We start from the raw sequence: 23,629 nt of genomic DNA on the forward strand, positions 1-23,629 counted from the left end.
GTCATCCCTTCGTGCAGGTTGGCTCTGGCGGTGGTGGGGTCGTTAGTGAGGGAGAGGATCAGCTGGGTGTCGTCGGCGTAGGAGATGATGTTCAGGTTGTGCTGGCGTGCGATGGCTGCGAGGGGGCTCATGTAGACGTTGAAGAGAGTTGGGCTGAGCGAGAAGCCTTGAGGAACGCCGCAGATGACTTCGGTGGCCTCCGATCTGAACAGGGGGAGGCGGACTCTCTGTGTCCTTCCGGCGAGGAAGGAGGTGATCCACTCCAGTGCCTTCTCCTGGATTCCGACGTTGCTGAGGCGCTGTACTAGGGTATGGTGGCAGACAGTGTCGAAGGCCGCGGAGAGGTCCAGGAGGATGAGGGCCGCTGTTTCTCCGTTGTCGAGCAGGGCTCGGATGTCATCTGTAGCTGCGATCAGGGCGGTCTCGGTGCTGTGGTTGGCCCGGAAGCCAGACTGCGAGAGGTCGAGGTAGCCGTTCGTCTCGAGGAAGGCGGCCAGTTGCTTGTTGACGGTCTTCTCGATGACTTTGGCCGGAAACGGGAGCAGCGAGATGGGGCGGTAGTTCTTGAGGTCGGTAGGGTCTGCTGATGGTTTCTTGAGTAGAGCGCTGAGTTCGGCGTGCTTCCAGCTCTCCGGGAAGGTGGCGATGTCGAAGGAGTTGTTGATGATGTCCCGCAGGTGGGGTGCGATGACAGCGTCGGCCTTGTTGAAGACGTGGTGAGGGCAGGGGTCTGTCGGAGATCCGGAGTGGATGGAGTTCATCGTGCGGATGGTGTCTTCGGTGCTGATCGGGGTCCAGGCGCGGAGGGTGGTGGTGGGGGGCGGTGGTTCGGTCGTGGCGTGCGTTGGTTGAGTGCTGAAGCTGTTGTGTATGTCTGCGATCTTGTTGTGGAAGTAGGAGGCGAGGGAGTTGCAGAGGTCTTGCGAAGGGGTGATGTCGTTGTTTCCGGCGTTGGGGTTGGAGAGCTCTTTGACGATTTTGAAGAGTTCTTTGCTGTTGTGTGCGTTGTTGTCTAGTCGCTCCTTGAATGCGGTTTTCTTGGTGGTGTGGATCAGTTGGTGGTTTTTTCGGGTGGCGAGCTTGAGGGTGGTCATGTTGTCTGGTGTTGGGTCTCTGCGCCAGGCTCTCTCGAGGGCTCTGCAGTTCTTCTTGGAGCTCTTGAGTTCGTCGGTGAACCATGGTGCTTTCTTACTGCCGGGTCTGCTGGGCGGGGTCCTCAGTGGGGCGAGGTCGTCTGCGCAGTTGCTGATCCACCTCGTGAGGTTGTTGGCGGCCTGGCTGGGGTTCGCTGAGCTGGCGGGGGGGTCCTGGCTCAGGGATGCGACGAGCTGGTCGGCTGTGATCTTGTTCCAGCTTCTGCGTGCAACCTGTTGCTGGTGGTGGTGGATCGTGTTCAATTTGAAGCTGAAGTGGACGCAGCTGTAGTCCGTCCAGTGGAGTCCGGTGGCGTGGCTGAAGGCGATGTCCTTGCTGGAGGAGAAGACGGGGTCGAGCGTGTGTCCGGCGTAGTGGGTGGGGGTGGTCACCAGCTGCTTGAGACCAAGGTTGGCGAGGTTGTCCAGTAAGGTGGTGGTGTTGCGGTCGTTGTTGTTCTCCAGGTGGAAGTTGAGGTCCCCGAGGAGGATGTAGTCAACGGAGGGGAGGGCGTGCGGGCTGATGAAGTCGGCGATGTCTTCGCTGAATTGTGTGCGTGGTCCCGGGGGTCTGTAGATGAGGGTGCCTCTGAGGGTGGTTTTGGGGTCGGTGTGGATCTGGAAGTGCAGGTGTTCGGCGGCTCTGAAGGTGTCGTCGATGATGGTCGTGACACGGATGGTGTTCCTGTGGATGATGGCGATGCCTCCTCCGGTCTGATTGACGCGGTCCCTCCGGGTGATCTTGTATCCGTCTGGGACGGCGATGGCGATGTCGGGTGCTGAGGAGGCGTTCATCCATGTTTCTGTGAGGAAGGCGATGTCTGGTGATGTTGTGTCGAGCAGGTTCCAGAGTTCCACGGCGTGTCTGTGGACGGAGCGGGTGTTGAGGAGGATGCACTTGAGGTGGTTGCTGCTGGTTTTCGGGTTGGCGGGTGCGGGTGCCGTGCAGGTCCGGATGCAGGAGAACTTGCAGGAGTGGCAGCTGAAGGGTCCGTGTGTGCGTCTCGGGGTGGCTCGGTAGCATCCAGGGATCCGGCCGGTGTTGAGTGCGTTGAGGGCGGCGGCGTCGTAGGTCTGTCGGGGCATCTTGCATCGGCGGGGGCCAGGGGTCCTGGCACTGGGCGCGGTCCAGGCGCGGACGGGCGCAGACGGGCTTATCTTTGGCGTGCCTTCGGCGCACAATCGGCGTGCCCGCTGCGCGTCAACGCTGCGCGTGGGAGTGGGCATCATAAGTAAGGAGCCGGGAGGGCGGGTCAGCTGGGTGGCGGGAGCGGGGCGGCGAATGGGCAGGAGGGGGGCGTGTCCGCCGGGAGTCAGCGGCGGGAAAGTGGCGGCCCAGCGGCGGCCCAGCGGCGGCTGGGGCGTCCAAGGCAGGCAGCGAGGCAAGCGGCAAAAAGCGAGGCAGGAGTCGGCAGGATCAGCGGAGAGTGGGGGCGACCTCGCCTGAAGGTAGGCTCGCCAGTTGGTTGCGAAACAACCTAAACCAATTTCCAATACCTGTGAGCTTACTCTTAACAAGTGTACGCATACAAAAGTGGACTTCTTGACTTGCTTCCTGAATATTAGTGGCTAGTATGAAATGAGTTATCTGCCCAAAGCTTAAAAAGAAAAAAAAACACAAGTTCCACTGTGTCCCATACGGCGAGATGAGTTCTTCCCATTTGGTGTGGTTGTCCCTTATTACAAAATCACCTAACTCCTTGAATCCCTTAGAATTCCAGAATCTTATCCTTGCTATAGATAAATTCAGTCCAAAATATTTGTTATCCTGTAACTTCAGGTAGCTATACCCAGCTCGAACCTGATGTGATCTATACAGGGCTCTAATCCAACTACCTACTGCTGGAGTGCATTATATCTGTTTTTCTTTGGCATTTTTGCATTTTTAATAAAGGCCCAACTTGGGGGTAGGGAGGCTGCCCGTGTGACCTCCGCACCCCCCACCCTTGCACCCGAAAAAAAATGCAATGGTTCTGCACCCTGCTACACTTATGACCCAAAAACGGCGGGAATCTGCACCCCTTACATGTACTGTTTTAACCACTACATTACTCAATTGTGCTAAGAGAGAGTAACAAAAGTTAGAGAAGAAAAACACGCCAGAACTCCTGAGCCTCTAGTACATTAGTAAAGAGATCAATCAATGTAATCAATCAATCAATCAGCAAGAGATGAAACTGTCCTTTCTCTAGCACCTTCAGTTTAGACTGTTGCACAATAGATGCCCGGGCGCCCTGAGTTCTTAATAATCGTGCCATCCTTGTAAACTTCTTTCCTGCTGGCGCTGGGCCGCCGCTGCTGACATGTCTGAGAAAAGGCAGAACTGGGGTATTTCTGGGATGGAGAAACCATTCCTCTCCATTACTTTAGACAGAATACGCTCTTTGATTTGACAGTCACCAAACTTCACCAAGATGGTGCATGGGTGAGCTGCTAAGCTACATCTTTGATGAGATCAGTGATGACATCACTAATTATCACTGATAATACCATAGTGATAGTGATATACATAGTCATATACATCATAAAGTTACTGGTGACTGAGCACGTTGAAAGATATATAGCGCACCGTTTACAAATCATTAACACTTGAATTGCAAGTGGTACTCCATTTTAAAAGAAGCACAGGCTGAGCACATCTTATTTAGTTTTCAGAGATATGTTTCAAAGTCAGTTTTTGCTCAAACCAAAGCCTGTTTAAAAAAATCTGTGCGGAAAACAAAAGCTTATTTGATAATAGATTATCCACCAGTGCCCACGTTAAATATTACTAATATGTTAGTACAGACAAAGTCTATGTAACAGGGATGTTTGGAAGTAGTGGATGTGTATTTTGAGGCAGGAGAGTAGTGACCCCCCCGAAGGAATATTGAATGGAATGAAGGATAGAAGGAAGGGTGTATGATTGAGTGGGTTGATGAATGAGTGGGTGAAAGGATAAGTGAATGAATAAGTGGATAGATATGAATAAGTGGATAGATAGGTGAAACGTTGGCAGAGTAAGGGGATGTATGGATAGGTGGATGGGCAGGTGAAAGGATGGCAGAGTAAAGAGATGGATGCGCGAGTGAATAGATAGATAGATGGATGGGCAGGAGAAAGGATGGCAGAGTAAAGGGATGTATGTATGGGTGGATGGACAGGTGAAAGGATGGATGGATGGATGAGTGGGTGACAGCATGAGTGAGTGAAAGGATGAGTGAATGGATATGTCTCTAGGTGGATAGATAGGTGAAATGGTGGCAGAGTAAGGAGATGAATGGACACGTGGATGGACAGTTAAAAGGATGGTGGAGTAAAGGGATGGATGGATGAGCGAGTGAATGTATAGGTGGATGGGCAGGTGAAAGGAAGGCAGAGTGAGGGGATGTATGGATAGGTGAACAGACAGGTTAAAGGATGGATGAGTGGGTGAAAGGATGAGTGAATGGAGAGGTGGATAGACAGGTGAAAGGATGGCAGAGTAAAGGGATTGATGGATATGTGGATGGACTGGTGAAAGGATGGGTGAGTGGGTGAAAGGATGAGTGACTGGAGACAGAGTGGCTGGCAGAAAGAATTGATGGGTATATGGCTGAATGGATGGTTGAATGATGGGTGCATGGGATGGTAGAGCGGAGGAATAGATGCATGCCAGAGTGGAGGGATGGGTGGCAGAGTGGATTGATTGATGGATGGATTGCAGAGTGGAAAGATGGAACAGGAAATTATATGGAATGAATGGTTGACAGAATGTAATGCTGAAATAGTGGATACCAGCAGGTGGATAGGAGGGCGAAAGGATGAAGGGATAGATGCTTGAATGGAAGGGACAAGGGAACTCTTTTAAGGAGTTAAGGGCTCATCTGCTTCGTTGGTGCCCTCAGAGCATTAGTTTAAAGTGTGGGGTTATCTTAATTTTCTGGCTACTCCCTTGTTTTGAGGCATTTAAGATTGGTGAATAATGTAGAATGTAGGGATGTCCCACTTAAAGGTGGCTTATCTCACACTGGGGTTTTAAGCAAGGCTCTAAGTTGTAAGTCATTATGCTCATCTCAGGAACGTTTGTTCTGTCAGTGGCAAATTCATACCTGTCAACCACTTTACTTAAAATTGCGGGTCATGTGAGAGTAATGCATTTAAGGTGATTTGAAAATTGGCCACACATGTAGCGTGTTGAATTACTTCAAGTCCACAAACCCATAGAACACTTTCACAAGGACTGGATGATGTAACCAGTTGTGTCATTTGAGATGTCATAAGTGATGCTATTTAAAATGTCATGAGTGAATTAATATGTAAGGTTGTAAGCACTGTATAGTGGGGGCGCAAGTTCTAGTTAGCTCAAACCGCATCTTATGAATTTTAGGGTGTTTCTTATTTTTTAAATGGCAGTTTAACATCACTTTAACTTTTGAATATTTTCTTGCAGTCAATTCAGTTTTTTAAAATCATATTTGTCCAATGCCCCTACAGTGCACCTGTTCAACTACGCCTCTGGCCAGGTACTGCACCCAACATTCCACAGGAGCCCAAACCATATTTCCATTTTTTTTCTGTACATTTCTTTTTCCGGGTACCTCAGTATCCACTGCTCAAGTCTCCCACCCATTTTGCTGCTACAGCCCAGAGGAAACTTGCATTGTACCACTGCACCATGGGGGTGAAGATTGAACTGCTGGTTTTAGCTCACAGGAGGGCCGCACTGGATACCACAAGAGTACGTGTACATTCGGTTAACATTTTTTCACCACAATTTCTTTTTGGGGTCCTCCGGGTCTCTGTCCACTTATGCCCTATTTCAAAAACTTTTTCAGAACACGTGGGGCGAGTCCTTGAGTCTTGCAATGGTGACCGCTACATTTTCTTCCAAGTTGCTTACAGTCAGTCAGATCACTTGGAATAGCAGGATCGAGACCGCATTCCATGGTACCGAAATGGCTGACTGTAGAAAGATTTCCCCAAGTTAATCAGGGGGCCCTATTTTCTAACATTTCTGTACCAGGGGACTATCCTGATATTCTTAACTTTTTAACCCACCTAAGTACCTGTTTGAAATCTAATTTTGCAAAAGGCTGAAAGGATTTACACCAAATCACAAAATGAAAACTTTCTGAGTAAAGTTTAAAATTTCTGCCAAATTTGGTGTATTTCTGTTTAGTTGTTTTTTCTGTATCAAGAGCAAACTTTTGTATGGGAAATCAACGTTTTTGGGACCCCTCCCCTTTATCTTGGTCCCACTTGATGGATCATTGCAAATATTTTCTTGAAGAAGCTGAGTGTTTTTTTTGTGTGGAAAGTAATGTAAATCTGGTGAACGCGGCCAACGTTATTAGTCAAACAAAAAGCGCACTTTCTATTGAAACTCTGTCATAACAATAACTGCACAGTAGTGACTGACACTGTTTAATTTATAAATATGTGTATCAAAAAAGACTAAAGAGCCCCGAGGCTCCCGCAACTAACAGCTCTATGCGGGGAAGTAAAATTAGATAGTTTAACAGCCTACATGAATTTGGTAAATACCGAGGACAGGCTCTATAAGTCCATTCCTCTGGCTCTGGTCTCCAGTAATCTATGCATAAACACTGTGATACACTAATGAAGGTGGCAGATAGATCCAGTAAGATCAAAGTAATCTTGAACCACCACTGTTCAGCAACATTTGACAGAGGCAAGAGCAGTCTCTCTAACATATGCTGCTCTAAATTCAGTTTGAGCACAATCCACTAAATTGATGGTATGGATGAAGGAGGTAATAATAGGATCAGAAATATGAAAACAACATGACATGGGTCTAAAGGTGATCCCACCTTTACTGAATGGATCAACTTGAGAACAGACAGACTCGTGAGATAGGTGAGACCTGCTTTTTTTTGAAAGTGGAGGAATAAATTCCTTTAACTTCTAGAGAATATCCGCCATCCTGTCATGCTACATACAGTGACTTACATTGTCACTTATGAATAATAGAGCTGTTAGAGTGGCAGGAAGCTGAATCAGAATCCAAATACAGTATGAGAGTGCTGCAAGTGATAAGTAGCAGAACTACGCATATAGTCTTGTCCTACAATACAGATTTAATTCATCATTTATTCTTTGCATTTCAGTTTGTTGTTGTTGAACCATCACTTGTTAGACTGATATTTTATGTTCAGCATAAAAAGAAAGTACAAGGTAATATTCTTAAGTGAAAGGTACCAATGTTTATAGATATGTGGTTTTTTAAACTCCTGTGTGCTTCTCTTATGTATTATCTGAAAAAGTCAACTGAAAGACCCAACAGGAGTTGAAAGTCGAGCAAATTACACCTTCCTTTTGAAAACAGTTTGAGCTGTTTTCAAGGCTAAAGGTGTGCAGTTGGGAAAGTCGTAACATAGCTGGTAACAGTGGCTGTTGCCTTGACAGATATTATATGTGTATCACAGACCCACATCCCAAACTATTTTGGTATTGTGTCAAGAGGTGAAAGGCAATTAAAATAGTGAATCCACATGATGTATATATCATAGAGACATAACTATAGTGTTGGAATGAGTAATAGTTTCTACAGTGTACTCCCAAGAGAAACTCCCATCACCACCCTCAGCCCTAAAATCTGTCTTCCATATGTGCACCTTAGCCATGCATAGCTTGGTATACTTCAGTGTGACGCCCGAAGTGCAACGGGTATGTGGCCGTCACACTTGACTGAAGAGCCCCAATCAGGGCAAAACTGATCTTGGGTTGCTTGAGCTCCAGTTCAGGAAGGACCTGGCTCAGCAGTTTGGGCAGGATTGTTCTGATTGGAGCAGGGTCAAGGATTGTTCTGATTGGAGCAGGGTCAAGACTGATTTGTATATGTCTGGGGCCAAACTGAGTTGGCATGGTGGGCAAAATAACAATGGTCTGCGATGCTGCCGCGAGAAATTTCCAGTGACTGAAATGAATTCAAACATTTCAGCCATAACTTTCTTCTATACTTAAATACATTGCTTGGTGACACTAGATTTAATATGAGAACACAAGGTAACTTATAGCCACTTATTAGCTAACAACAATTGTATTAGCCACGTATCATGTTACGGTAATATTTAATGAGGTACTAGCGTACTTATTTATAGAATCTTGCTCAGAGGTAAACTATTAAGAGCATGTGATGTTGGCTTTGTCGCGTATGCTGCTTTAATTGACAATCATAGCTATGTGAAAGGAATTTTTAGCCACAAAGCATTTTCAGTTAGACCTTCATGCAATGACTCATTAGTACACACCATGTGGTGGGGAGACATATCCGAACTCACACTAATGAGTTAATTCTATACCATGTTTAAAAACAAATGTTTTATAGTGATGTCTCAAAGAAACCTGGTGTTAAATGCCATGTAGCTGTGGTGTTTCTTAGGAAGTGGGTGTAAAGATTGTCCACAAACCTTTTAGTTACCAGTTTTGCAGAAGACTTCACATCAGAATGTACATTGCATTTACCAGTGTCATTTAATGATTCACTTCTTTTGCCAAGATTAGGATTTAACAACCTGTTTCCTTAAAATCTGATTCACGCGGCATTAGTTTGGTGTCAAACTGTCCTTCTCCCATGTAGTGGAAATTAGTTGTGCCCAAGGGACAGCAGGGCAAAAAGACAATATTTTTACATTGCAGTTCTTATTTTTACTGTAAAGCTTTTGTAAGTTTATCGCTGGTACTTGACAGCTTTTACAGACTCTATTAGATGAAGTAGCTGGTACATTGTGGCACCCTCACAAGTTCTGTTATTCAATTGCTTAAAACTGGGTTAGCCTTTAATAACGTGTTGTTTTCTCAACTACAGTGTGCTGGGGAAGAAGATTGGGTAGACAATCGCACAATTTACATTGGACATCGAGAACCCCCTCCTGGCACAGATGCATATATTCTGCAAAGATATCCTGACAACAGAATAGTCTCTGCAAAGGTAAGATTACTTCCTTAAAAATTTGACTTGTCCAGTCTTAACTGTATGAATTTCAAAACAAAAAAAACCTTTGTTGAGCTTCTTTGTATTGTTGCATGGTTCCTACAAATCTATATAGGATCTGCGCGTTTAGACAACATAAACTTAGGGGTTGTTGTCCAGAATGATTCCATACACCCCCTGAGGATATGGGAGTCTGTAGACCAGCTAGCTCATAGTGCCACTATGAGCCCCTCTTAGCAAGGAGCGAATAGTCTCTGGCAACTATCGAACATGGCAACACTGACCGCTCAGGGATCGTGGAAACAGTGCAGTAATTTCCGCTCAGTCACTGGTGCTCACTTGATCTCAGAGAAATATAAAGAATAAACAGTGGGGACGTTTTCAATAAATATTTATTGAACCTGCGTCATTCTAGTATAAAATACATGTGCTGCAAAAAGCATGAGACAGAAATAGATATATACAGTTATAAACACCAGCGTAATAAAGAAAAGGTAGAATTCTACAATAGTTCTAAAACAATGAATTTAGGCAGGCATATAGATACATGACAATAATAATGCGTACTCCTACGACGCAATCCTGACTAGGTGTACCTAAGTATACCTAGCATGTATGGAGGTGTATAGCCAAGAAGTCTCCTAGGAAAGAGCCAACCCCATTACCAGATGTGAGAGCGCATAGCATCCCATCTTGGTCTCGAGTTGAACACCCCACAATGGATGTCAGACCACTGTGTGCTGGAGTATCTGGTACAGGGACCTCAGCGTCTCCCGTCAGCATGTCAGCATGTCAGCATGGACGTCTTTCTCCTGTGGTTTGCCCAGGGAAGATGTGGTGCTTATATACCCAAAAGGTACCCTTAGCGATTCTACATAGATGTGTCATGGTACTGTGGGCATGTCAGACAAGGATGACAATAGTGATGACTCTTATACAGAGTTATTATGCAATAGATGATAATCCTGCTTTGATACCGAGAATCCTCATGCATAATAAAAGAGGATAGTTTTTGGAGAAAACAAAACGACATTTATGCAGCACCGAACTAGGTAAAAGGTCAGCGCCAAACCCATTATGTAGAACAATGGTAGGACGAATGTAGGTAAAAGGTCGTGCAACCACTTAGACCTATTTTGGGGTACATTGGGGTTCATAATAGTATATCAATCCAAAACAAAGCGCTCCTCTCATTACCAAGTTTGTAAGTAATCAAATTCAGTTTTGAGCTTGAATTTTTACTGTGCTTACTGCACATGTCTGTCTGTTATGTACATCATTTATTCAGGGTTAGGGGGAAACATTACACAAATGCGTTTCAACCTCTCGGTCCTTTTCACAGCTGATGAGAGGTTGTTTTCTACTCTTTTTCTACTCTTATGCTGCATATTGGGGGACGTAGTCGACCTCTAAAAAAGACCGAGAGGTTGAAACGTGTTGGCATAATGTTTTCCCCTTAACCTCAATAAATTAATATTGTACTTAGACTCTCGGAGCATAGGGTGAGGCATGCTCTTTTGTTGAATTTATATTGTGAGAGATTGGTGACCTGAACACCAGCATCCACGATTAAGCGCACCGGAACAGAGAGAGAAAGTAACTTAGGCCCCATTTGATAAAGCGGGGGTACCAAGAGGCAAAATCCTCATGCATTGTTCATTGACATCTTTATACAAGGCTACAGCAAAAACTGCTGAAATTCATCAGGAAGCCAGATCTTGGTCCTCAGATTGTGCTGTCTGTGATTTGGTGCAAACCCACTTAGTATTAGTCTATTTTGACAGATGGGCTTGCAAACGTCCTGTGACTAGTGCAGAATCAAAAAGGGAGGCCTGTGATTGGTCAAGAGGCTCGTTTTTCCCATGAGCCCTCACGCTCTTGCGGGAGCGAGAGGCTCCCCTTGAGTCCCCCAACAACAAGCACTCTGATTGGCTTGATGTTGGAATTTTAGAAATGAAATGACTGCCATTACTGTTTACTGTGAAAAAATGGAGGTGTTGTGGAAATGAAGAAAATTGCTATATAAGAATGCAGCAGAAAAGCATGTTGCCCTCTTAGATTTAGAGAGGAGGTGTCTAAGGGATAAGTACTGTAACGAAAATAAATGTATATTGTTTTTAACTTAATTTTGACAATCTCGCATGACTCTTGCGGGATTGTGAATAGTAAAAAGGAGTAGATGAGCTCTCAATACACTCTACTAGTAGGATTGAATATTGAGGTCCTTGTTTTTGAGACGATCAGAACTATGAAGAGTATAAGGTTTTTTTTGTTTTTTTTTTAAGTTACCATCTCGCAAGACTGTTGCTGGAAATGGTGTTTATCAGAGTCTACTATTTATGCTTATTGGTTTGTGCAGAGTTATGAATAGAGTTAAGGCTCTTCCCACACCCTACTATGCACACCCGTCATCTGAGAGAGAGAGATGTCTGAAAGGAGAGCCCAGTCCTTATCCATATCCTATTGCGCAAATCCATCATTACAGAGAGAGGTCTCAGCAGAGATCTGAAAGGAGAAACCAGTCCCTTCCGCACCCTACTACGCACACCTGTCATCTGAGAGATGGGTCTGAAAGGAGAGTTCAGTTCCTTCTCTCACCCTACTACACACACCTATTATTTCAGAGAGAGGTCTCAGCAGAGAGGCATGTCACTCCCCAAACCCTACTATGCACATCCGTAATCCTAGAGAGTTGTGCCACCGGAGAGGTTTGTCCCTTTACACACCCTACGGTGCACACCTGTTAGCCCAGAGAGCGGTCTCAGCGGAGAGACTAATTTCTCTCCTCACCCTATTACACAATCGCCTCATTACAGAGAGGTTGCAAAGAAGAGCCTAGTCCCTTCACACACCCTAGTATGCACACTTGTCATCTGACAGAGAGCTCTCAAACAATAGGCTAGTACCTCTCCACATCCTACTTTGCATATTTGTAATCTAACAGAGAGCTCTCAGCGGAGAGACCAGTCCCTCCTCACCCCCTACTACCTACACCTATCAGCTCAGAGACAGAGGTCTCGGCGGAGAGACCAACCCATTCACACACCTTAGTATGCACATTTGTCATCCTACAGAGAGGTTTGAAAGAGAGGCCAGTCCCTCTCCACATCCTACTATGCCTTTTTCTCCTCTGACAGACCGGTTTTAGCATCGAGGCAAATGCACACCCTATTATACACACCCATCATCCAAGAAAGGGGTCTCAGCAAGTACTTTCACACATCCTACTATGGTCACACATCACCTGAGAGCATATTCTCAGTAAAGAGGCCAGTCTCTCCCACACACTAGTATGCATATAGGTCACCCGGAGAAGAGGTGTCAGCGGAGAAGCCAGTCTCCCCTTCCACCCTACTACACACTCATGTTATAGCCTGGAAAGCTCTGAGTGGAGAGGCTACTTTCCCCCCATACCTCAGTAGTGAGAGCTATTAATTATAAGTATTGTAATCAAAGAAAATGTAAATTCTATCCCCTACAAAATTTACAATGTTGCTAGTCTTTCGCGGGATCGTACAAAAAAAGTAGCGTGGGGTAGAGCAAAATGTGTCTGAAAAGAGAGATCTCAGCTGAGAAGGTAATATGTTTGCACACTACTACCCACACATACAGGAGTGTTTGAGCTTACAAGACTCCTACGAAGGCTTCGGAGAAATGTACGGGCAAAGACAGGCATTTGCATGCTCCCGCTTTCTGAATCACATAGTATAGCAATAGGGTGTCTCTGACAAGAGTCTTTGTGTGTGTATAGTGTGCAGTGTTTAGTTGCACATAGAACTGGATGCATTCCTTGATGTTATTAAAGAAGATCCTGTTCCCTTCTGCAGTGAAGTGCACTCCATCTTGCCTAGACACCTGGCATATGAAATTGGTTATTGTTATAATATATAGAGCCCATTTCAGCCTTGTACCAGTGTACAGCTGTGTGGTCCATGATTGGCACCAGGGCTGACATGGAAATTGCCAATGCCACCATCACTACCAGAGCCGCACTCTGTCCCATCAGCGCCTCCTTCTTGACTGCTGAGCCCCATCCTCAGAAGAGATCCAGAAGGGAGGCTCAAAGACGTATGGAAGAAGAGTGTTATAGGAGAAGCAGCCATATCTTGTTGATAGAGATTTTAACCCTTTGGATCTGTATGCCCAGGATGATGATGCCGGCGAAGACCCTTCTGAGATCCCGAACTGTCCTCTGCCATTGACCTGGACACTTTGCTATAATTGTTAATGGAATTCCCTCCTGGACCTCCTACCCCAGAGGTTCTGTCTTTACCCTGCATATTAGAGATAGATAATTAGGTTTTGGACCTGCAATTACCCTCAGTGGATGTAAAAACAATTGATCTAATGGAGGTCTGACTACCTCGACACCCTCATCAGAGCCCTGCTGCCTTTTTAAGAGGCTGTGGTGGAATCTGTCTTAGCAGCCTGGTAAAAGCTGTCCTCTGCACCTGCAATAAACACACTAGTGGCCAGATGCTTTTGCCCTGCTCCTGGTGACCCATACTTGCTCTTTGCTCACCTTTCTCTGGAGAGCTGGTCTTTCAGGGATCCTACTCATCAGTGCAGGCAAAAGGCATGTTATCCCCCAATCCCCTCAGACAGAGAATCCAAAAGGCTAGAAGCATGGTGGGAAGAAGATATCGTCAGCTGATAGTATGGCCCTGAAATCATTAAGTATAAATTGTCTGTTGGCTCACTATGTACATGCCCTGCGGGACATGACCCAACTGATCCTGCCTCATGTTCCTGAAGAGATACAGACACTTTTCAGGAAGTCTAGCATGATGGTCAGATGGCTGTTCCGTGAGCCGAGACGCCTTTCTAGGAGACTGCAGGAATACCTTATTGGCCCTTATCAGGGAGGCCCATAGATTGTATGCAGCTACAAGACCAAGTACACTTGTAATTTTCTCAGACCAGGGTACGGACCAGATTGGGCCAGCAGAACCTCCTTTCACAAGCACCATAATAGACATATACACCTTCCGCTACGCTTGCCCTGATGAAGTTCAACCTTTGGACGAAACGCGTTGGCTGACGTTTTGCACAAATCCCATGGATTGTTTCAAATAAAGATTGATATATTTTTGCAAAGAAAACACTGATCAAGCTTCTTTATTGATGCTATATTAACTTGGTAGTGCACCCCTCCATTGTTCTCAAAATGATGGTCAGATTGCGTCTAGGTACATCGTCAAGTCTGGATTTAATACTGCGGACTCTGTGGCACAAGCGATGGGTATCTCGATCAGATAACAAAAACACTACGGTAGGGGGGGACCTAGGGGAAGTTTACAGACCTCGCTCTGGGTACAATCCCCAACAGGCATATAAACAACAAAAGGTACCAGAGGGTCTCGAGGAGTGTGCCCACAAGGAACAGAAAGCCAACCTATCCCTGCAGACCAAAGTGATACAACACAGAAGATTCTCAACAAGATGAGGAAAATACCCATCAGTCACCATACGGATCCGCCCTTCATCATTTGGGATTTTATCCGTACCACCCGTCTGAGAAGCTCGGTGCCAGGTGACTTCTTTGCTCTTGCACTGTTACCCTGGTGTCATTTTTCACTTAAATTTTAATTCACTTGGTGCAGTAGTTTTTATTTATATTGGTCCTGATGAATGCAAGGGAACAACAGTCCCAGTATTGCAGAAACTAGTTGACCTATCCTGACCTAGAGCAGTCTACCTTATGAGAAGGCCTTAGGTTGTATTGTTTTTATACTTTGGTATGTTAGGCTAACACGGAATAAACTTCTTTTCAAGTGCCTATTCAAACCAATTTTAAATACACTCTTTATTGGTTTCTTTCACTTTATCACTTTCTCTAGCACTGCACACCCCAGTCCCATATCTAGGGCCACTTACTAACATCGAGTGGTCTACCACACTGTCACTGCCATTCTCCTTTGAGGAACCCCCTTACCACCGGGTTGACCTCTCAGTGTGGCACCGAGCTTCTCAGACGGGTGGTACGGATAAAATCCCAAATGATGAAGGGCGGATCCGTATGGTGACTGATGGGTATTTTCCTCATCTTGTTGAGAATCTTCTGTGTTGTATCACTTTGGTCTGCAGGGATAGGTTGGCTTTCTGTTCCTTGTGGGCACACTCCTCGAGACCCTCTGGTACCTTTTGTTGTTTATATCTCGATCAGATGCCATGTCTGGCTCAGAACCTCTGTTGTTTCATCGAATGTACAATCTAATTTGATGGACTTACCCTTTAACAGAACTCATTTATTTGGGGGAAAAGCTGATGTCGCCTTGGGAAGATTGAAATTCAGCAAGGCAACTGCCCACTCTTTGGGTCTTCAACAGCCGTAACTCCAAAGAGGCTACAGGAATCTTTGCTGCTGTCGGGGATTTGCCAGAAGTTCCTCCTTTTGGCATAGACAACCCTATCAGGGACCAGACACACCAGTCCCTGAACCTGCTGATCCAACGCTGCTGGGCCATGATGTAGAGGCAGAGGTAAGGGATGTGGATCCTTCCAGCAAGTCTCCTCCTCCCCGGAAGGCAGTCTTTAGTCTCTTCCCTAACCTCGCTCAGAACTGTGGGAAGCCGAATGTCCTCCTTGTGCTGTCCTGGAAGGCCATTAATTAGGACCATTGTGCCCTTCTGATAGTGGAAAGAGGTTACACCCTTCCCTTACTTTGCAATCTGGAAAGTAGATGATGCCACTCTGCCTGCAGGATGTGTATTTCCTCATCCGAATCCTGTGGGCAGAAGAGTTTACGATTTGTGGTGGGTTCTAGGCATTACCAGTTTGCAGTACTCCCCTTTGGCTTAACATTGCCAACTTAAACCTTCATCAAGGTTATGGCAGTGGTTGCAGCCCATCTCAGACAGTCAACTATTCCAGTTTACCTGTATCAGGACGACTGGCTGATCATGTCGGGACACAAGAGGTGGTGTTGCACCCTTTTCAGTGACAGTGTCCCTGCTGTTCGACCTGGACATTTCCACCAAGGAGAAAACATCTCAGGTGAGGCCCTCCCAACGATTCCAGTTCATAGGGTCAGTACTGGATACCACTCTTCTCTGCGCCTTTCCTCCTCATGCCTAGAAGGGTTTCAGGCATAAAGGACGTGGCCCCACACTGGGTAAGAGGAATCCAGTCCTATGATTCCAGGGTCTGCTGGCTTCCTGCATTCTCCTTGTCACGCATGCACATTGGCACATGAAGGCCCTGCATTGGTGTCTTTGTATGCAGTGGCTACAGTACATAGGAGACCTGTCAGGCTTCATCGTGATATTTCCCAGCACTGAAGCAGTAGTAGTCTGGTGGAGGAATTAGGCGAACAACCCCCCCTCCCCCCACCCCCATATCCATGGCCACTGCAGTGACAGATGGCTTTACCTCAGGGTGGGTATCTCACTTGCAGTATCTGGAGATGATTGGCTTGTGGTTTCGGAAGAAAGGTTTCTTCACATGAACCGGTTAAAACTACAGGCGATTTGCCTGGTGCTCAAGGCCTTCCTCCCCTCCATCAAAGGTTGGTCGGTCCAGATCTTGATGGACAGCAAGATAGCAATGTGGTGTGGGGAAAGTAGGCTGTCAGTGGTCTTAGGCATTCCTCCAATGGATCTGGCTAACTGCCAATCACTTGCCAGGGACTCTGAATGTCAGAGCATTATCTTGTTGATTGTCAGAATCCCTTTCAGAGACCCACGGGGCAAGCAGGAGCTACTGGACCAAACCGTGGTGGTTGAGGCCTTTTTCTCCTGATGTCCCGAAGCCCCACCTATTATGGACAATGCATACCTGGGTCTAGTATCCATTCTGCACTTGACTCTCAGTGGCAGTGTGAGTCAAGTGGTCCAAGGCCTCTCGAGGAGGAGGTAGGTATAAGGAGATTACAGCCTCACAACTCCATCCATGTTCAGTTACCACAATAATAGAATGTCCAGCCAAATACTCCCTTTTCTAAAAAGTAGTATTTATACACACACACACAAAACAAAATAAGTACACATTAAATAATAACGCACTCTTCTTAAGGTCTGTATTACGAGCACGGTCCCCACGGGCACCAGCGTCACACTCTTCTAGCTATGGACTTTGCTAGTTCACATTTACTTGAGGCAACATCCCAGCTAGGCCGGCTAGAGAATACAGGTTTTAGAAGTCCCACAATGGCTATTCAAAGTTAAGTGCCCCCAGTGCTTCAGTTAGTGCATTTTTCCTCCCCAAGGGCTCAGTGACTTGAGGTGCAGTCTTACCCGCTCCTGCTTGAGACAAGATGGAAGGCACAGGAGAGTTCGGCCGTCCTGGATTAAGTCAATTTAGGCTGGTGCTGATGATGAGTTGTAGTCTAGTAGTGGCCGGCACTGGTTCTGAACCTTCTGAACCTCCCCAGTGTTTCCTCTGTTGTCATGCTAAGTACTGTGTGTCTCTGATGGCAGACCAATGTACTGCATGCGTTCCGATAACTCAGTAGCCTCTCCCAACTCCCAGTGGCAAACAACTTACAGGCAACAACCCTCAACTTCTTGTGTGGCTCACACTCAGCATACAGGGTGATAGCCCTCAAGATTCCCAGCGGCACCTTTCAGGCATACATGGGTTGTGATCCTCACCCTTAAGGTGGAATCCCTCTTTGGGTCACAGTGCTGGACAGGGCAACATCCCTATCTTCACCACAGTGCTTCACCAGTGTGACTCCCATTAAGATTTCCTGCGGCCCCGGCCTGGCATATAGGTGTCATGAACAATACACATGGGCAGATGGCCCGTTTCCTGCAGCAACATGTACCTGAATCTCACACACTACTTTAGGGATTGACTTAACAGGATCCATTGGATCTCGCTCCCTCCAAGTAATCTCTCCAGTTCCTCACAGATTCCTCTGATCTTATGTCAGGCAGAAGCTGGCGCTCCACGCCGCCCAGCATTGGAGGGTCCCCCTTATTGACTCTGGTTGGATGCAGCTATAAATGTGTCTAACTTAGCCCTAGTGGGGGCAGATCTGTGAGGTTTTCAGGATAATGATTATGTCCATGAGTTTAGCTTACATCACTGTAAATAAGTTCATTCTGTGTGGTTATTGTGGAAATCTGGCGTTGTTTTGGCCCTCTTGGAATATGTTTCAATAAAGGAATTGCTCAGTGACCACCCCAGAATATTGTGAAAATCATGTACTGATGGACCTGATTTGATCTGGCCCCTGACATTAATGTACACATCTATTAGTAATCTTTGTGAATAACAAATTACTTTGGTGGACAACATTGTGACAAACAGTTTTTTTGTTTGCTTTCTTATCATTAGGAATTGCGATTCTCCTATTAACATGACCAGAGAATCTGGATTTCATTAAAGACACGGAGGCTGACATTATGCATTTATCCTTTAATAGCAACTCACACAGCCGCACTACATCACAAAGGATAAAGTTCTAGAGTCATAACAAAGGATGTATCTAGGAGATGATCTGCCTCTTTTAAAAGAATCGCAGCAGGAAGAACTTCAAAAGGAACTGAGAGATCCGGTAACGGGAAACAACTTCATGAGAAGAAACATCAAGGAAGAAACTTCAGCAAGTCAAAGGCCAGCCGGTTAAACGGAGTTGCCTGAAAGAAAGAAATGAGTAAGAACCAAGAGCCTGAAGAGCAAATTCATCACATGGTCATAGCAAAGATTAAAACCAATTGAAGCAATTCATAAAATCATGCACAAATACAATATATCAAAGATGTAGATGTAATAAGTTGACACCCCTCAAGTTGTGAAAGGGAGGAGGGAGGGATAATGTCAGCCTCCGTGTCTTTAATGAAATCCAGATTCTCTGGTCATGTTAATAGGAGAATCGCAATTTCATTACAAGACCGGAGGCTACATTATGCATGTTCGTAGCCCCGAAGGACCACCTCAGACATATGCTCGATAGGCTTACAGTAATGACGAGCAAAGGTATTAGCATTTGACCAGTCAGCAGCTTTCAGAATATCATCCAACTTACCACCTGACCAGAAGGACTTACTGGCCATAGCTCCTCTGACAGAATGTGCTTGAAACTTAGAGAGGTCAACACCAGCGAGCTTCATGGTAGACTTAACCCATCTAGCAATGGAGGTGGAAGAAACAGGTTTGAAAGGTTTCACAAAGGAAACTAAGAGTTGATTTGCGTCATTGGGGCGCAGGAGAGACATCCTAGCGTCATATTCTTTCATGCAAGCAACCACACAAAGTTTAGGAAAGGTGTCAAAACGAGGATAGAAGATAAAATCTGACATCGTTTTGGTTCTTCTAAGTAATTCGAACTTGACACCAAACATATCATAACATCTATTTGAAATGTCTAAGCTTCTGATGTCAGAAACCCTCCTACAGGAAATTAAGCACAAGAGTGTAGCAAGCTTAAAGGAGAGAAACTTTCTATTAAGGGAAGAATTATCTGGCCAGGAACAAAAAAGGTCTAAAATGCACTTGACATCCCAAAGGGTCTGGTATTTAGGTCTAGGGGGTCTCCTTAGTCTTATACTCTTGAGGACCCTACAAATGATAGGATTTTTACCTACCGATTTACCGTTGATAGGAGCGTGACCAGCGGAGATTGCGGATCTGAAGCAGTTAATAGAGCGATAGGAAAGGCCTCTGTCAAATTGTTCGACCAGAAAATTAACGATATTCACGACAGGAGTCTCCACGGGATCCAGACTCCTTTCCAGGCACCAATGAAACCATTTCTTCCAAATGCTGTTGTATCTAAGGTGTGTCCCAGGTGCCCAAGATTCTCCGAGAAGAGAGAGAGCTGTCGACGAAAGTCCAGACAGCTCGTTAGATTGCCTGACACTTTCCAGGCAAGAAGGTTCAAATTCCCCTCGAGAATAAGACGGTGATCTTCCCCGTCTGCGTTTGAGACCAGGCCTGGAGAGGCTGGGATCAGAAAGGGGATGTCGCATGCTAGTTCCAGGGCTGTCGGGAACCAGGCTTGGGACGGCCAAAAGGGAGTTATCAGGATCAGGGAGCATTGATCCGATCTGACCTTCTGAAGGACTCTCTGAATCCTGGCGAAAGGAGGAAAGGCATAACCCAGGAAGTGGGACCAGGGTTGGAGAAACGCGTTCACAGCAAGAGCGCCCGGGTCTGGCATCCAACTGAAGTAGTTGGGAAGTTGGAAGGTAAGCCTGCTGGCGAATAGATCCACGTCCATGGGACCCCAAAAGTGGGAGAGGGAATTGAAGACGTTCACATCGAGTTTCCAGTCCGAGAAGTCTATAAGGAATCTCGAATTCCAGTCTGCTGAAATGTTCGATTTCCCGGGGAGATATTCCGCCCTGAGGGAGATTTTGTATTCCAGACAGAACATCCAAAGTCTCCTTGCAAGATTTGAGAGATCCGCAGATCTCGTCCCTCCAAGGCGATTGATATAGGCCACAGCGGAAACGTTGTCCATCTTCAGAACAACGGACCTCCCTTGGATGGAGTGTTTGAAGCTCATAAGAGCGTATAAGCCAGCCGTTAATCCCAGAAAATGTATGTGTTGGGAGGATTCCGATAGGGTCCAAACCCCACCGGTGTCCTGGTCCCCCAAACGAGCCCCCCAGCCATGAAGACTGGCGTCTGATTCTAGGACAAAATCCGGGGATGAGCCGAAGATAGCTTTGCCGTTCCAGGCGTCTAAGTTCTCCAGCCACCAAAAGAGCTCTGTTCTGGCATCCGGATCCAGAGAGACAAGGTCCCCATACCACAGACCTGAATTGAGAGCATTCCTCTTTATTCTCTGAAGTGCACGGTAGTTCAGAGGGCCGGGAAAAATAGCCTGGATGGAAGAAGAAAGGAGCCCAAGAAGTCTGGCTAGTTCGCGGAGAGTTAAAGACTCTTGTTTCAGAACGGACCTGATCTCCTTCCGGATCTTGGCAATCTTCTTGGCCGGAAGAAGGAGGAGACATTTTGTGGTGTCTAGAGTGAAGCCGAGGAATTCTATAGTTCTGCAGGGAGAGAGCATGGATTTGTCTCTGTTGATGATGAACCCTAGGCTCTCTAACAGGTTCATGGAGGTTTCTAGATCTCTTAGGAGGTCTGAATGTGATTGGGACATGATAAGAATATCGTCCAAGTAAATGATGAGGCGGATACCTCTCTCTCTTAGAATTGTAACGACACACTTCATGATCTTGGTAAAGCACCAAGGGGCAGAAGAGAGGCCGAAGGGAAGAGCTTGGAACTGGTAGAGATGTTCCTTCCAAGCAAATTGAAGGAAGGGTTGATGTTCCTTGTACATGGGAATCGTGAAGTAAGCGTCCTTCAGGTCTAACTTGGCCATCCAGTCCCCTTCCAGAAGGAGATCCCTCAGGAGGTGGATACCCTCCATTTTGAAATGGCGATAAACTAGGAATTTGTTGACTTCTCGAAGGTTTATTACGGGTCTCCAACCCTTGTCCTTTTTCTGAACGAGAAACAGTGTGCTTATGAATCTCGCATCGGACCAGGGAACCTCCACTATTGCGTCCTTTTTGAGCATGGAAGCGATTTCTTCCTCCACGATCTTTTCTTGATCTTCTGAGAGGACAAAGGGGCGGGGTAAGTGTGACTGGACGGGAATCTGTAAGAAGTCTATCCTGAAACCCATGACGGTCTCTAAAACCCATGGGTCTTGGGTAATTGAATCCCAAACATGATAAAACTGTTTTAGCCTGCCCCCTACTATGGGAGGGATAGAAGAAGGAGTAGTACTTACTTGTAGAGTTGGAGGTGTTGGAAGTACCTCGACCTCTTGAGCCGCGGTTTCTCGGGCCTCTTCCTCTCTGGGGAAAGAAGGGTTGTCTAGGGGGGTAGAAGCCCCTGCCTGTTCCTCTGAAGGATGAATAGGGTCGTTGGTTGCCTCGGCCGGAAGAGCGACCCCTTCTACCGGCCTGGCCAAAAAGGTTGTTGTTGAACACCCGCCTCAGGTTACTTTGGGCTCTGTCGAGGGCGGTGAAGGTGGAAACGTATTTGCCAATTTCTTTGATAATGTCCTCTCCGAAGAGGAGGCCCCTGGGGTTCTGGGAGGGCTCTTTTTCAGCCATATCACCTAATTTAGGGTCAATCTTGTTCAAAATGGACCTTCTTCGTTCAATATTTAAGCTCGAGTTGGCATTACCAAGGAGGACGATGGCCCTCTGGCTCCATCCTCGGACAAGATCAGTATTTAAGGGTGTGGAGGAGAGGTGGGATTGCTCGGCCATATCGAGGATCCTAACAAGGGGTCCCAAGACGTCCAGGAGGCGGTCTTGGCAGCCTTTAAGGGCTCTTTCCAATCCTTTTCTGGGGTCTCGCCCTAATTTAAACAAGAATTTGATAAGACTAGGATCTAGGTTGGGGGTTTGACAAACCCTCTCATCGATGGTAGGTCTGGGGGATTCAGACCTCATAGTATTCCTGGTGTTTCTGTCTAAAAGGTTTCTCAACCAACGAGAAACGAATTTAGAAACATGATCCTGCGGGAACCATTTAGAACTGTTGGGGTGAGAGATGTTCAGGGGAGAGAACATCTCCTCTCCGACAGGATTGAGAATAATATTCTTAGAGGAGGGTTCCGGGTCAGGTTGGGAGTTAAAGTCATGGTGGACCTCATCCAGGTCGAAGACGAATTCGTCTGAAAGGTCTTTGGAGGCATTATCATCAAAGGAGGATGAGGAGGAGTCAAGACCAACATTCTTCCTTTTTTCGTTAGCACTATCCCAAAGTGTGTCGCGAGGGACACCATACACATTTGTGCCGCCATGGGCACCGATCAGGGTAGTGTCCCGAGGGACATCAGGTTCAAGTGGGGCGCGATGGCCACCCATCCAAAGCGAGGTGCTAAGACCTCCTGTACTGTGAGAGGCGCTAGGGCCCGCAGTGCTTTCGCAATGTTTGGTCTTTTTGGGTCTCTTACCGTGTAGGGGAGGATCCTGAGGATCACACGGTCTTTTGGAGAGCATAACTTCTTTAAGAGAAGACATCATACATGCTTTAATTTCCTGCTGAAGGAATTTTTTGAGGGAGTTGTCAAGGGGGGCCGGTGAACTAGCAGTGGCGTCATCGGAATCCATGTCAGACATGGTGTAGTAGGGTCAGAAGAGGGTATTAGCAGGTAGAGTAAGCAACTTCTCCTCTTTATTTCCTCCTTCCTCTATCACCTCCTCTTTTTTTTTTTTTTAGGTATTATTATTGTTTTTTGATTTTTTTTTTGGTTTGTAAGGGGTAAATCTATTTATGAGGGACGTGTAAATCTAATCAGGGAATATATCACAGGGTAAAGGGGGGGTTTAAGCATGAAAGGGCAGTTACAGCATGTAAGGGCAGTCAATCCGGTTTAAGTACTGTTAATCCGGCTTTAATATGGATTAAAAGAGCCTTGGGGGATGTTTATAGCGTTTGTAGCCCTAACGCAATGCGTGGAAGTCTCTCCGGCGGCTGGAGCGGAGCAACTGGCAAAATTGCCGAGGAGTGCTCGAGCTCAGCCGCCGGGGAGAGGAAAGTCGCTTGGGAGGAAAGGCACGCAACGCGGGCGTTGCTAAGGTGCCTTCCTCCAAGCGGCGCTTGCTCCGGGAAACCGGAGAAAAGGAAGCAAAGCAGTCGGGAAGGCGAAAGCGCCGAGAAA

General features: G+C 46.5%; 1 protein-coding gene across 3 annotated transcripts in view; it reads left to right on the forward strand.

The window, feature by feature from the left end:
• ATP11A (ATPase phospholipid transporting 11A) overlaps positions 1 to 23,629 on the forward strand; it is a 912,970-nt gene that overhangs the window by 224,088 nt on the left and 665,253 nt on the right. For all 3 annotated transcript variants that reach the window (XM_078657659.1, XM_078657658.1, XM_078657657.1), the window contains exon 2: positions 8,923 to 9,045. In XM_078657659.1, the coding sequence (XP_078513785.1) occupies positions 8,923 to 9,045 (123 nt within the window). The remainder of the gene's footprint in view (positions 1 to 8,922; positions 9,046 to 23,629) is intronic.

This window comes from Lissotriton helveticus, chromosome 8 (assembly GCF_964261635.1).
Source record: "Lissotriton helveticus chromosome 8, aLisHel1.1, whole genome shotgun sequence".
Lineage (NCBI taxonomy): Eukaryota > Metazoa > Chordata > Amphibia > Caudata > Salamandridae > Lissotriton > Lissotriton helveticus.